The sequence below is a fragment of the Protopterus annectens genome, chromosome 3.part1 (genome assembly GCF_019279795.1).
Source record: "Protopterus annectens isolate FY-2018-M chromosome 3.part1, PAN1.0, whole genome shotgun sequence".
In the NCBI taxonomy this organism is placed as follows: Eukaryota; Metazoa; Chordata; order Ceratodontiformes; family Protopteridae; genus Protopterus; species Protopterus annectens.
In genome coordinates this window covers 404359354-404373269 of record NC_056732.1, presented here as the reverse complement: position 1 = coordinate 404373269, position 13916 = coordinate 404359354, and the positions used below count along the sequence as shown (strand labels likewise).

The window sequence follows — 13916 nt, the reverse complement described above, 5'->3', positions numbered from 1 at the left end:
AAACAAACTATTTCTAGGTGGATTGGGTTTTGCATTGCATTTTGTTATTCCCATCATGGCAAGGAGATTCCAGCTGGGATTAGGCCTCATTCCACTAGGGCTACTGCCACTTCAACAGCATTTCTAAGGGGGGTGGCAACTAAGGATATTTTGGAGGCAGCTACTTGGAGTTCAGTGCATACTTTCTCTAAGCATTATCACCTTCCTCTCTACTCTAAGTCTAGGGCTGGTTTTGCCACAGCTATTTTGCAAGGCATGTTGTCAGCTCCTGTTTCCTTATGATTTGCCAGCCTCCCTTACCTCTGCTTTGGGATTCTACCCAATAGTTAGGACTGCAGCAATGTGGAATGAAGAACATAGTACAGTTTTGTACCTACCATAAATGTAGATGTTCGAGGATCCACATTGCTGCAGTCCAATTTACCCTCCCTCCTTCCCTCTGTGTTTAGGGGTGGTTGTGTAGGTGAGGTTATATTCTGGTACTTTTGTATATATTGTACATATTTTTGGTGCAGGTATGTTTGGAGTTTTTGGTATTGGCCTTGTCTTTTTAGGGTCTTCTGACATCTGGGGCAAGAAAAGACTGAGGATATGACGTCGGGCATGCGCATTAGTACCCTGACGTACTGACGTCAGTCTAATGCGCCTTGACCGACGTCAGCCATATACTTTGGTATTCGGGCCGACTGGACAGCGGACTACCCAATAGTTAGGACTGCAGCAATGTGGATCCTCGAACATCTACATTTATGGTAGGTACAAAACTGTACTTTTCCTACAATCAGGCTGTCTCACTTAGCACTACACTGAGCATTTTCGTACAGCTCATTAGAAGTTTGAAGCAGTTCAGTACACATTACACTGCTCTGCTTTGCAGCTAAAATACAGTTTTATACTGTGTGTGAAGTGACTGGATGTGATTTTCCTGAACTTTGAGTTTGTTTTCTTTAAGCAGTTTTTAATGTACTGAATATTTTCTCAAAGATCTGTAGTCTTTTTTGTCAGTAAGTTTGACCGCAGTAAGTTGAACTGAGGTATAGAATTGCAAAACCTTCACGGATTTCCTTTTTCCATAGCTGAAAAGCCCAAGTATACATTTGATTTCTCTGAAGAGGAAGAGGAGGAAGACGAGGACGACCTTGAGAATAATATTGAAGATAATTATGAAGATGATTTGAAAATGAAGTCTTCTCTAGTTGAGGAAGATGGAGTTAATGATTTTGTGCCATCAGACAGCGGAGAGAAGGATGATGATGATGAATTTTCTCCTGTTAAGTCTTCGCCCCCTATAGAGTAAGTACTTTGGATTCATTTGAACTATATATACATACCGGTCTTTGTTTTTAATTTGTTCTTCATTGTTGTGTCTTTTACTTTAGGAAATCTACACTTTCCAAATCCAACAATGAACAAACTAGCACTTTCTCCTCCCAGAACACATATTCTCAGAAGTCTCTATTTGAAGGTATATGTATTTTTGTTATATCATCTGTTGGCACATGAAGTTTGTAAAAGATTGGTTACATGTGGCTAATCAAAAGTCTGGGATGTTCAACCTTTCAGTTTGTTTTATACTCGCGGGGGGGGGGGTCACGTGATCTTTTCAGTCTCTTGAGGCAGTCTCAGCCATTATGTCCTTAATATTCATGTTTAACATGCCCTGAAGACGTGCACTTTTCCCTTCAGATTTTAGCAATTTTGCTCCAGCAGTTTTCCAGTGTCATTGTAAATCAGAGTGAAATATTCTGGGTAAGCACTGAAGTTTTATGTCAACACATTTTTACAGTTGATAATTTGTCAGTAATGATTTGCATTGAAAAGCATTCTCTCCTTTTGTTCAGAAAATATACTTTTAAGAAAATGAAAAGAACATTGATTTAATTTTTGAAGGTCAGTTAGGAGGAGTTTAAGAAGGCTCATAATTTCAGTGCATAAGGTTATAAGAAACCATGTAATTGGGTTAGAATTCAAACAATGATTGCGACTAGAATGGCTAAATAATTTGCAGTTAAGCTAATGGATAGACTTTTTAAATGTTCCCTCGTGGAAAGGTTGGATTGTTGGGATTCCTTAGTAGCTCAGTCATAGAACAAGATACTGTCTGTTAGGGTTTTAAGCTGGGGTGTAGAAATATGTTGTGATATTTAAATGAAAATGCAACTGTGAAAACCCTGGCTGCAGATCTTACTGTCTTTGTGAACTGTATGTTTAAGACAGCGGACATATTTTCTGCCTAGATCCTGATCACAAGCTTGAGTCCTGTTTGCTTTACAGAAAGTTGAATGCGATTTGCCTTGATCTGTTGGCTTTATGCTCTGAGGAATTCTTTAGTGGAAAAGATAAAGCAAAATAAGCCCCCCCCCCCCCCCCAAAAAGCAAGAAAAGGAAACACCACCACTATTGTTCAAGGGAACACCTCTCACAATGCCTGAAGGAAAGTTTACTTCTACGTGTTGGGATTTTGTCCTGCCATTTGTTGGACATAGCTGCTGCCACTGTCCTCTTCATCTGCTTTGTCAAAGGCTCCTTTACTACCCCTGTCTCCTCCACAGTTTTCCGCCATTTATGATTTTAACTGGTCACATCATCAACCAATGTTGAGCTGTTGACAGTTTCCTGGAGTGGTGCACTGCTGTCAGGAAAAGGTAAAAACACCATCAGCTTTGTTTCAGTTTCTCTCTCCAGGCTGGTAGAGCCTTAATTCAAATGTTTCGAGAGGAAATCAACTCAGAGGTCCTTTGTGTTAGATTCTTTATGAAGAAACAGATTCTTTATGAAGAAACACACTCTAGAAAATCTAATGAGAAGATAATGGGAGTTTTGCTATTTTCCTTCTGTCTCTTCCATCTCATCAGAGCCTTTATCCTAAGTACTCTGTTGAAGTTTCTGAAAGATTCTTGATGTCCTTCAAGGATGCATCTGCAGTCCTAACATATGGGTTGTCCTGCCTCAGGCAGCCCTTCGGTCGGCCGGATTCCAAAGTCTGGGTCTGGCCTCGGCTGATGTCGCACTTCACCCGACGTCATAGCTGCTGTGAATTGGGTATAAAGGCATCAGCCAACGCCATTTTCCTCAGTCTTTCTTGCCACGCGGTGCCCGAAGCAGAAGCTGTTCGCAAGTGCCGGTCGGTCAGATCCAGAGATTTCTACTACCGAAGACTTCTAAAAAGCTAAGTACCCCGTTGGGGACTCTTTCTTGCCTCAGCCGATGTCAGAAAAAGTAAATAATTGTTTAACTTGTGGGAAACAAATACCTCATAAGGATTTCCACTCTTACTGCCTTCCTTGCTTAGGCCCAGACCACGACGTATCAGCTTGTCTAGCCTGTGCTTCCTTCAACCGACGGACACTTAGACGTCGGTCGGAGTTTGCAGAGGAGTTTTGGTCCCGCTTTTGCTTACAAAATGCCGCCGGAGACTCGACTTCACAATTAGCTAAAAAGCGTAAGGAAAAGGACCGACACTCGCGGTCCGCGGTTTCGGCCGAAACCACGGTTAAGCCAACCGCTAGTGTCTCGGTTTCGGCTGAAACCGAGTCCTCGGTTCTTCCTTCGACCGAAAGCATACCTCCGACAGCCGAGGCCTCACACAGCATGGCTGAATCTGCTACTGAAATTTCTCCTGCTGTAGCAGGCACCCAGGATTTATCAGATACTATTCCTTTAGACATATCTACTCCTGCACATGGAGCTAATAGGCCCACCTGCATCTATGTCTATCAAGGCTTTTTCTAGGGCTAAAGCAGCTAAATCTTCTAAGGCCTTGCCTGCTAAAACCCCCTCACACAGACTTACCTCTAGTTCCCAAATGCTCAGCCTGGCTGAGGATCTCATTTCTTTGATCAGGGGATCCCAACCTCACCCAGACAGGGCCTCTCAACCCCCTCCAGAGAAGAGGCCTAGAGCAGAGCCCCCGGATCCAGTTTCTACAGACTATTCCTCGGATGATTCAGAAAACTCAAATCCTCCAGAAGGCCCTTATTCTCCATATGAGGATTCTGATGCAGAAGACTCCATTCCTTCTGCCTCTCCTCCTGAGGAATTTTCTTTTGGGGAAACCTTACATGCTATGAGAGAACAATTTCAATGGCAGGGCCAGGATTTTTCAGATTCAAGGAAAAGGCTAAGGACCTTTTTCACATTTACCACAGCATAGGCCTTTAGCCATTCCTCCAGTACTAACAGTTGTGGATGATGCATTTAATGATGCCTGTACTGCCCCTGACTCTCTTCCCCCAGCCCCTGCTAAGCCCGACAGATATTACAGGGTCCCGGACACTCACTATCACTTGTATAAGGCTCCTATTGCAGATCCTGAAACCATTTCACAGGGCCCCAAAGCTGTAGCAGCTGCCTCTGCCAAAAACCCCCTCCCCTCTGAAAGAGAAGCTAGAGCATTAGAGAGATGGGGTAAAAATGTTTATACTTCTGCTACTCTTTCGGCTAGGCCCTTAAACTGTCAATTCCACATGATTCAGTATCAGGAATTTTTGTTAGGCCAGCTTAATAAAAAACTGTCCTCTCCTGAACCTATAGACCATAAGTCCCTTCAGGATTTGGTACATAACACTCAGCAGGTCAGTAATAATTCCTTAAAATGCGGCTATGATGCACTGGAGGCTTCCTTTAGATCAGCTATGACTGGAACAGTGATCAGAAGGCATGCATGGTTAAAAGAGCAATCCTTACCAGACCATGTAAAGTCAAAGCTCCTAGATGCTCCCATGGAGAAACAAAGTTTGTTTGGCTCCCCTGCACAGCAAGTGCTAAAGAAGGTGGAAGAAAAAGCAAAATCTGTCCAAACAGTCAAGGATTTCTTACAGGTCCAGCCTCCGAGGTTTAGTAGAAATTGGCCTTCAAAGAATTGGTCCCTTCCAGACACCTCCAGAGCACAGAGAGGCATAAATAGGCGCCCAAGAGGCAGAGGTCAATCCAGAGGTGCCTACAGGGGACGTCAGTGGCAGCCTAACAACCAGAGAAGTACTGCCACAGATCCAGCTACTACCACTTCCACAGGACTGACACAATGACTTGACTCTGATACCGCCTACCAGGGAACAACTGGAAGCACCCTTAGGCGGAAAGCTAGCCTTATTTTCCATAAACTGGCATTACATTACAGGAGACAAATGGATTTTACAGACAATAGACAAAGGCTACAGGTTTCACTTCCACACTGTACCAAAAAAGAGAGGAATGCCAAACCTACCACCAAACCAAAAAGCAAACGCTCTAGGACAAATCAACCACTTACTAAGGATGAGAGCTATAGAAAAGGTACCGCCTATGGAACAAGGACAAGGATTTTACTCCAGACTTTTCCTGGTACCAAGAAAAGAAAATCAATGGAGGCCTAGTCTCGACCTGTTGCTCTGAACACATATCTCATTGTTCCAAAATTCAAAATGCTGACACTACAGCAACTTCTTCCCATGCTGGGCAAGGAGTCTTGGCTGGTGACTCTAGATCTCAAGGAGGCATACCTGCACGTCCCTATACGACCAGATTGCAGAAGATACCTCAGATTTCTTGCAGGATCAGAGCATTATCAATTCTCAGCATTGTCTTTTGGCTTATCTACTGCGCCCAGAGTATTCACGAAATGCCTGGCATCAGTAATTGCTCATTGCAGGCTTCAGGGAATTCAGATTTATCCATACCTGGACGACTGCCTAATACAAGCGGACAACAAGACCAAATTAACAAAAGATTTGGAAAAGGTTATACAACTACTGCAAGCCGTGGGATACACAGTCAACATGAAAAAGTCAAGACTGGTACCATCCCAAAGGATAACATTCTTGGGTGCAGAACTGGACACTTCAAATCAGATGGCATTTCTCACAGCAGAAAAGCAAAAGCAACTACCACTCTATTTCATGGCATTAACAACACAGAACCAGCTTTCAGCAAGGAAAGTCCTGCAAGCCCTGGGTTACATGGCATCCTGCATAATATTGATTCCACATGCCAGGCTGCATATGAGGAAGTTGCAATGGTACCTAAGGAATATATGGTCTCAACACAAGCGCAGTCTAGAAGCCCAGATTCCAGTAATTCCATGCCTGAAGCAAGAATTCCTGTGGTGGGCTCAGGCCTGTCAGTTGAACAGAGGACTGCCTTTCCACAAACCTCGCCCAAGCCAGACAATCACCACGGACGCCTCAGACCTGGGCTGGGGGGCACACATGGTGGACAAGTGCATACAAGGCCTATGGACACAAGACCAGCTGAACCTACACATAAATCAAAAAGAGATGCTGTCAGTGAAACAGGCAATTCACACATTCAGACCGTTTCTTCAACAGGGTCATTTGCTGATAAGGACGGACAACACCACAGTCATGTGGTATATCAACAAACAATGAGGCACACACTCATATCCTCTATGCCGGATGGCAATGGACCTGTGGAATGTGGCCCTGAACCTCAACATTCAGCTCCAGGCCATATTTGTGCCAGGAAAAGAAAATATACTAGCAGACACCTTAAGCAGAACTACCACGGATGCCCACGAATGGATGCTGCATCCAGACATCATCAAATCCATTACAAAGAAATGGGGACTACCAGAAATAGACCTGTTCGCATCCCCACACAACCACCAATTGAGGAAATTCTGCACAAGGACATACCACCCACTTGCTTGGAAGGTGGACTCCCTATCCTTCAGTTAGGAAAACCTGACAGCATATGCATTCCCACCTCTTCCTTTGATGTACAAAGTGCTACTGAAGATCAAAGAAGATCACCCAAGGATCATCCTGATAGCTCCAGACTGGCCGAGGCAGCATTGGTATCTGCTACTCAGGAGTATGTCTCGGACACACGCATGGCCTCTACCTCTAGTTCCTTTACTGCTAACACAGAACAACTTCAGGATCCTACATCCAAACTTGAAAACACTGCAGCTAGCTGCTTGGAATATTACATAAAACAAAATAACCCAGATTTATCTCAGAGGGTTAAAGACATTATCCTGGAGGCTCGCAGACCCTCCACAAGAAAGACTTATTCAGCCACATGGAAAAGATACCTCATTTGGAGTGCAGCAAAAGGAGAAAATGTATCATTAGCAAACATAGCTAACATCCTGGAATATTTAGCAGAACTTTTCCACAATGGCCTGTCTTACTCCTCCATTAAGATTCATGCATCAGCAATTTCAGCAGTCTTCTCTCATCCTCTACTCAGGCAGTTTTTGAGAGGAATTAAAAATGTAAAGCCTCCAAGGAAGCCACCTTTGCCTACATGGGACGTTAACTTTGTGCTGGAAAAGTTAACACTTTCCCCTTTCGAACCAGCAGCAACAGCAGAATTACAGTTCTTATCTTGGAAAACTGCTTTCCTGCTTGCAATCACTTCAGCAAGAAGGGTTTCTGAATTACAGGCATTAATGGCAGTACAGCCCTTCCTTATCTTCCATCAGGATAGAGTGTCCTTGAGAACTAATCCTACTTTTATGCCAAAGGTGGTCTCCAGGGTATCATTGAACCAAGCAATCCATTTACCAACATTCTTCCCCAACCCACAGAACAGGGGGGAAAGACTACTACATACCTTGGATGTGCACAGGCAATTGCGCTACTTTCTGGACAGAACCAAGAGCAATAGAAAAACTGACCAGCTTCTGGTAGCATATGCAACAGGAATGGAAGGAAAAGCAATTTCAAAACGGACAATCTCAAAATGGATAGGAAATTGCATTAGATTTTGTTACTCTTTTCATGGAAAGACAACTCCAGAAAACATCAGACTTCACTCCACAAGGGCTACAGCCAGTACTACAGCTTTCTTACGAGGAGTGGCTACCAAAGACATTTTAGAAGCTGCTACTTGGAGCTCCGTGCATACATTTGCCAAGCATTATAATCTACCTTTATACTCCAGATCCCGAGCAGGTTTTGCAACTGCTGTTTTGCAAGGGATCTTAACTACACCATAATCATCTTAGTGCCTCCTCCCCCAGTTTGGCTATGGTATTCTACCCATATGTTAGGACTGCAGATGCATCCTTGAAGGACATAGTACAGTTTTGTACCTACCATAAATGTAGATGTCCGAGAGGTATGCATCTGCAGTCAGGATTACCCACCCTCCTTCCCCTCTGTGGTACTCCTAGGGTATTTGTCCATCTTGTAGCTAGCTGGGGGAATCTTTTATGGTGTATTTGTTTGTATATACATGTTTATTTTTGTTTGCTCTCTACTGTTTGGAAACATTTGCATTTATCCAAATTTAGCCTTCCTAGAGGGCACCTGGCATCTGGGGCAAGAAACACTGAGGAAAATGGCGTCGGCTGATGCCTTTATACCCAATTCACAGCAGCTATGACGTCGGGTGAAGTGCGACATCAGCCGAGGCCAGACCCAGACTTTGGAATCCGGCCGACCGAAGGGCTGCTTGAGGCAGGACAACCCATATGTTAGGACTGCAGATGCATACCTCTCGGACATCTACATTTATGGTAGGTACAAAACTGTACTTTTTAATAACTCCTTCAGTTTATTTTAGAAAAAAAATGTGGGCTTTTATGGGGTTTTTTGTCCATGACAGCAACCAGAACAGATTTCTTTGTTCGTTCTTTCTTAAATGTTCCACCCCATGGCACAGTATATAGTGTCACATCATAAAAACAGCACATACTTTGATACCGTACAGTTGAAAACAGAGTTTCTACACCTTTTCTCAAATGTTACCATTTAAACTAACCTAGCAAAAGTGGGGCTTCAAAATGACATGCCAGGCTGAGATGAGGATGAACATCAAATCTAATTCTGCAGTCACCCAGTGTGTATCCAGACATCTTGTTATTCCTCTCCCAACACACGGGTACAGAGTTTTAGTTGATATCCACCACTATATTTCCAGGAGAACTGTGAACTGGAAAGAGAGCGATCTAGAGAACCATGACCAGAGAAACCAAACGCATAGTGATAGCAGTAGAGAGACAAGACCATCAACCTTGGATAATAGTTACCTACACGTGGCTGTCTTATACCTTTTCTCAACCAGTTCCTCTACATGTTTTTGCAGACATTGAAAATTTGTTATATGCCCTCTTAGTGTCACTAAATTCCTGTACTGTTTTGTTCCTGATGTTAAGATTTATCGCTGGTTAGTAGCTATTTTTTGGCAATCTTCAGAGTTGGAAACAAACATTTGGCTCAAACTCTGGAAAATTAAGTGGATGCAATTTCAGTTTTACAAGTTGTAGGACTGAGCCATTTTTGTTGCTTTATGATGTTTAATCTAGTATCTGATTTTATCCAGATTTCAGACATCAGTGGAAGTTAACTTTATGAAGCAGATTATACATAAACTTCCCACAGTGTTTTTAACAGATTTAATCCATATCGGACCTTCCTCCTGCCTTTACTGGGTAGTAATACTAAAGGCTTTGCAGTTGAGTATAGATGTTTAAGGCTTTGAACTGCTTAAAGCCATCATCCTCTAGGGTTTGATTCCCAGGGTATTCATTTACCTACCGCATGTCTCTGAGCAATTCACTTAACCAGGCATTGCTCTTGGGGCTTCCTTGAAAAGAGGGATGTTATGTGGTCCTATCTCACCTACATTCTTTACTCACGGGTTCTCGGCTCCGACTTGGCCAAATTTCTCTAACCCGGTATCCCAAGATGCACCTCACCCTAGCCCCAGATCTCGTTTGCCGCTCGTAGAGTTAGGACGTGGTCTCGCTTGGCTGTGGCTAAGTACCCTTTTTAAAATACTTTCTAAGTATTTTAGCAGTCTAATTTTTGATAAAAGCTATTTTAGTAGCTAGCTTTGTATCTGACTAGTTGTTGTGAGTTTTGAGAGTACTGTGATTTTTGTGGTATCCTCTATTTCGCAGGCTAGGCCTGTTTAAGTTAGCGGACCTAGTCCTCTCCAGTGTGTTCCCTTGCTGTTTTTGTGCTGGTTTTCCTTGTCGGTGGTTAAGTTCTCTCTTAGGAAATGTTTAACTTACGAGTTTCCTTATCTGTTAGTGGTTTTTGTTTTTTTCCTGCCTTCCTCTTGTGTTCGTCTCTGTCGGTTGTGAGTGGTGCGGTTGCCTACCATGTCGAAAGAACTGAAAGAACATAAACCCTCTGGGTTTAAGAAGTGTACAAAATGTGGCTATAAAATGTCCATTACAGATGGGCATTCCATCTGTGTTTATTGTCTTGGTGCTATTCACCTGCAAGAGTCCTGCAGTTTTTGTCATGTTTTTAGCCCTAGGTTACTGCAGGAACGAGAAAATAAGCTGATTTTGAAGGGTCTGATTAAGCCCTCCTTTGAGGAGGACATGGAGTAGTCTTCGTCTTCTAGTACCAAGTCTAAGCCTCCTAAGGCCAAGAAAAGATCTCCGGCTCCGTCTACTTCTTCGGAGCCATCGGAGAAGGTTTGTAAAGTGGATACTTCCTCCTCGGCTCCATTGTCCTCTGGGCCGAAGGAGAAGGCTTCGAAAATGGATACTACCTCCTCGGCTCCATTGTCCTCGGGGCCGCAGGAGGTATGTGTTGTACTGGAGTCAACCTCGGCTTCGATACTATTGGAGCCTATTCGGAGCCGGTCACCCAGTGTCGGGTATGAGTCTCCAGGTAGGAGATCCCGATCTCCTATTTCTTCCAAATCCTCTAGGCTGTCTGATTTGGATGTGGGTAGGGTGGTCCAGAGGCTCCTGCAGTCGCCGGTGTTAGCAAAACTGTTTTCGGCTCTGACCCAGTCGGCTCCGGAGCCGGTCCCTGTCCTAGTACCGATGATTCCTCCTCCGAACACCCATGTGTCGTCGGAGCCAGAGTGCTCTGCGCCGAGTGATGTTCTTTTGTCGGCTCCGATACCCCCATGTAAGTCTATAGCCGGCTTCGGCTCCAACCAGGTCGGTTCCATCTTTTGGTTTCGGCACTCGGGTTTCATCAGTCGGACCCGAGGGGGATACCTCAGGACTCCTGTCGGTTCCGAGCCTCCCTCTAAGTGCTTCGGCTCTGGGAATCTCTACTCCGGTCATGGTCTCGGAGATGGGTCGGTCCTCTGATTCATGGGGACCTGCCTTCGAAGCCATGAGGAGCGCACTGGCCAGGTCGTCAGTTACATCACCTGGATCGGTCACTCTGTCCTCTTACACCCCGGCTAGAGCCTCTGACGCCCCCCTCTCCGTGGATGGCGGAGCCCGAAGGTCTGGGGATACCCCCTTGAGCGGTCCCCTACTTTCTGAGGGCCCCTCAGAGTTGTTGCCTGAGGAGCCTCCCAGAAAGAAGTTGTGCAAGAGGAAGCACGTAGACTCCCAGGACGAGTCCCTCACTTCCGATACCGACCTCGAGGAGTCAGAGGGGTCCCCCAAGTCATCCTCCGATGATGACTCTTTCTCCGACATCCTGGAGATTTTGAGACAGAGAGGCAACTGGCCTTCCAAGACCCCCTCTGAGGAGGAGTCGGTATTCCTCCAGGCCTTCGGAGCTCAACCCTCCGCCTCCTGGGTGTCTCCACACTTTGACGAACTCCTGGATTTGATTTGTCGAAGGGTGTGGGAGAACCATGATTCTGTGGAACCGGTGCCCAGACGTCCAAACAAGTTCCTTTCTGCTCCCCTGGGGGAAGATTTCCTGACCAAAGGGGTTTCGGTAGATGCCTTGGTGGTGGCGGCAGCCACTCAGCAGGAAGTTGCAGAGGCTTCTTCTTCTGTCCAGCCTCCTAACAAGTAGTCCAGGAGTATGGACCCATATGGGAAGCGTACCCTGTCTTCGGCGACCTTTACCTTGCGGTCGCTGAATTAACCTCTGTCATTTCACTCGGCTCCAAAGAGATCTCCTGAAGGAGCTAGGAGATACTCTGACGGGTAACATACCTGAGGCAGTGGCGCGCAGACTGTTAACTCATAGTTGTCTACCCTCGGTTCCATTGTCAGCTCGTCTATGAGGCTCATATCTTATGTAGCCAAAGGGGCGAGTAGGGCAGCTAGCTCAGGCGTAGCTCTCAGAAGGCAAGCCTGGATGCGCCTGTGTCATTTCGCGGAGGCCTTTAAGTCTTCCTTCACTGACGCCCCCTTTGATGGGTCCTCTCTCTTCGGGCCCAAAGTGAAAGAGACCCTCACCAGATGCGAACAGGAGGGAAAGACCCTATCTGCCATAGGGCCCATTTCTCTCTCCCTTCTAGGCCTTACCCCAAGGCTCAGAGAGGAGGGAAAATGTGGTTCAAAAAGTCTCAGAGGTCCTTTCCTGCAGCTCAAGTTGAGTCCCCCTCCAGAGGCAGAGGGGGGGAGTTATTCCGGAAGACGCCGTCCTAGAGGCAGAGGAGGCCCCTGCAACTCTAGAGACAGCAATTCCTTTCGCGGATCTTCCTTCCAGCGTTCCTGAGGTGTTGCCCGACTGTGCTATTCCGGAGCCAGTAAATAAAACACAAAAAGGATCCAAATAGATGCAGGTGGAAACGCCAAAAAGATCAAAACGTGCTGGAACACAGGACAAATTTATTATAGTAAAGCGCTTTTCGTCTGTGTGGTACACAGACTTCCTCAGACAAAGTACATTGATCAATCACAGCTTTTATACATTCCTGAATTCCCTAATTGACTGAGAACAAAAGCAATTAGGGTAAACTAAATTGTGGAAAGTCAATGTTACCAACACATAACCAACTTAAAATTCAAAACATTATAAGGAAATGTGTATTTAAAAGTAGCCATAGTTTAAAAGTAGCTACACTTAAAAATAAATTACATATAAAAATAGGCTGCTTAGTAAAATACAAAGGCAGTCCCACAAACAGACGCTGCAACAAGCACAACAGTCAGTTAACCCCACAGACTGTTTCTTAATGGTCTTAATTTTATATGTCCTTGAAGACATATATAGGTATGTAAACAAGTGTGAAAGCAAAAAACACTCTAAATATGCATCAATTTATATAAAAAATGCATCAGTTCAAGTAAATAATATACATGAATACGTATATATAAATTTAAATTTAAAAAGTATGCAGGAATAATTATGCATATATAAATCATACATTCATATTCATACTCTCTCTGTTATTACTACCTATATAGAGATGTGTGAACTATCTTAATAAATTCCTCAATTTAAGTAAGGAACTGATGGAACAACCCTCATTTAGTCCAGGAAAAGCGTAGGCATTGAGTCTAATCTGCCATCTCAGTTCTAATGCTTCCAGAAGTAACTGGGATGGGGCCCCTCTTTTATTTTCAACTAACTGGTCGATGGCCATAAATTTAAAGAAGTGGTCTTTACACATAGAAATGTGTTTAGCCAACGCATTTTCTTGCTTGTCCTTACTTATAGCATATTGGTGCTCATAGACCCTTTCTCGTAACCTGCGCTCAGTTTTACCCACATAGAACCCTTCGCATTTTTGACACTGTGCGATGTAAACAACCATGCGGGTATTACATGTGGATCTACAACGCAGGTTAAAGTGAAGGTTGTTAGCCTTAAACCTATTAGATTCTAAAACGTACTTACACTGGTTATTCCGGAGCCAGTCGGGGGCCGAGTTTCGTTGCATCCGGAAGCCTGGGAAAGCATCACCCAGGATCGTTGGGTTCTTCGAATACTTACCAGAGGTTACACTATCCCCTTTTTATCGACACCTCCCCCAGTCAGAAGGACGTACCACCCAGTCAACGGGATCAAGCAGCACTAGAAGTTGCAAAGCTGCTAGAAAAAGGAGTCATCCAACTAGTCCCCTCAGACCATGTCGGATCAGGAACTTGCTCACGACTCTCTTTGGTGCCGAAAAGAACAGGGGACCTGAGACCCATTCTTGATCTCAGTCGACTGAATCACTACATTCTGAAGTCCAATTTCCGAATGGTCACACTTCAGTCCATTTTTCCATTGCTGGAGAAAGTATGGATGTGCTCCATCGATCTCAAGGATGCCTACTACCACATCAAAATGGACAAGGCATCCAGGAGTCATTTA

At 44.6% G+C, this 13916-nt stretch overlaps 1 protein-coding gene across 1 annotated transcript in view; it reads left to right on the top strand.

Moving 5' to 3' along the window:
- TOP2B (DNA topoisomerase II beta) overlaps window positions 1–13916 on the top strand; it is a gene marked incomplete in the record, with an annotated part of 2991925 nt that overhangs the window by 2909912 nt on the left and 68097 nt on the right. The window contains 2 exon segments of the mRNA XM_044066877.1: window positions 1077–1293; window positions 1380–1465. Of these exon segments, the coding sequence (XP_043922812.1) occupies window positions 1077–1293; window positions 1380–1465 (303 nt within the window).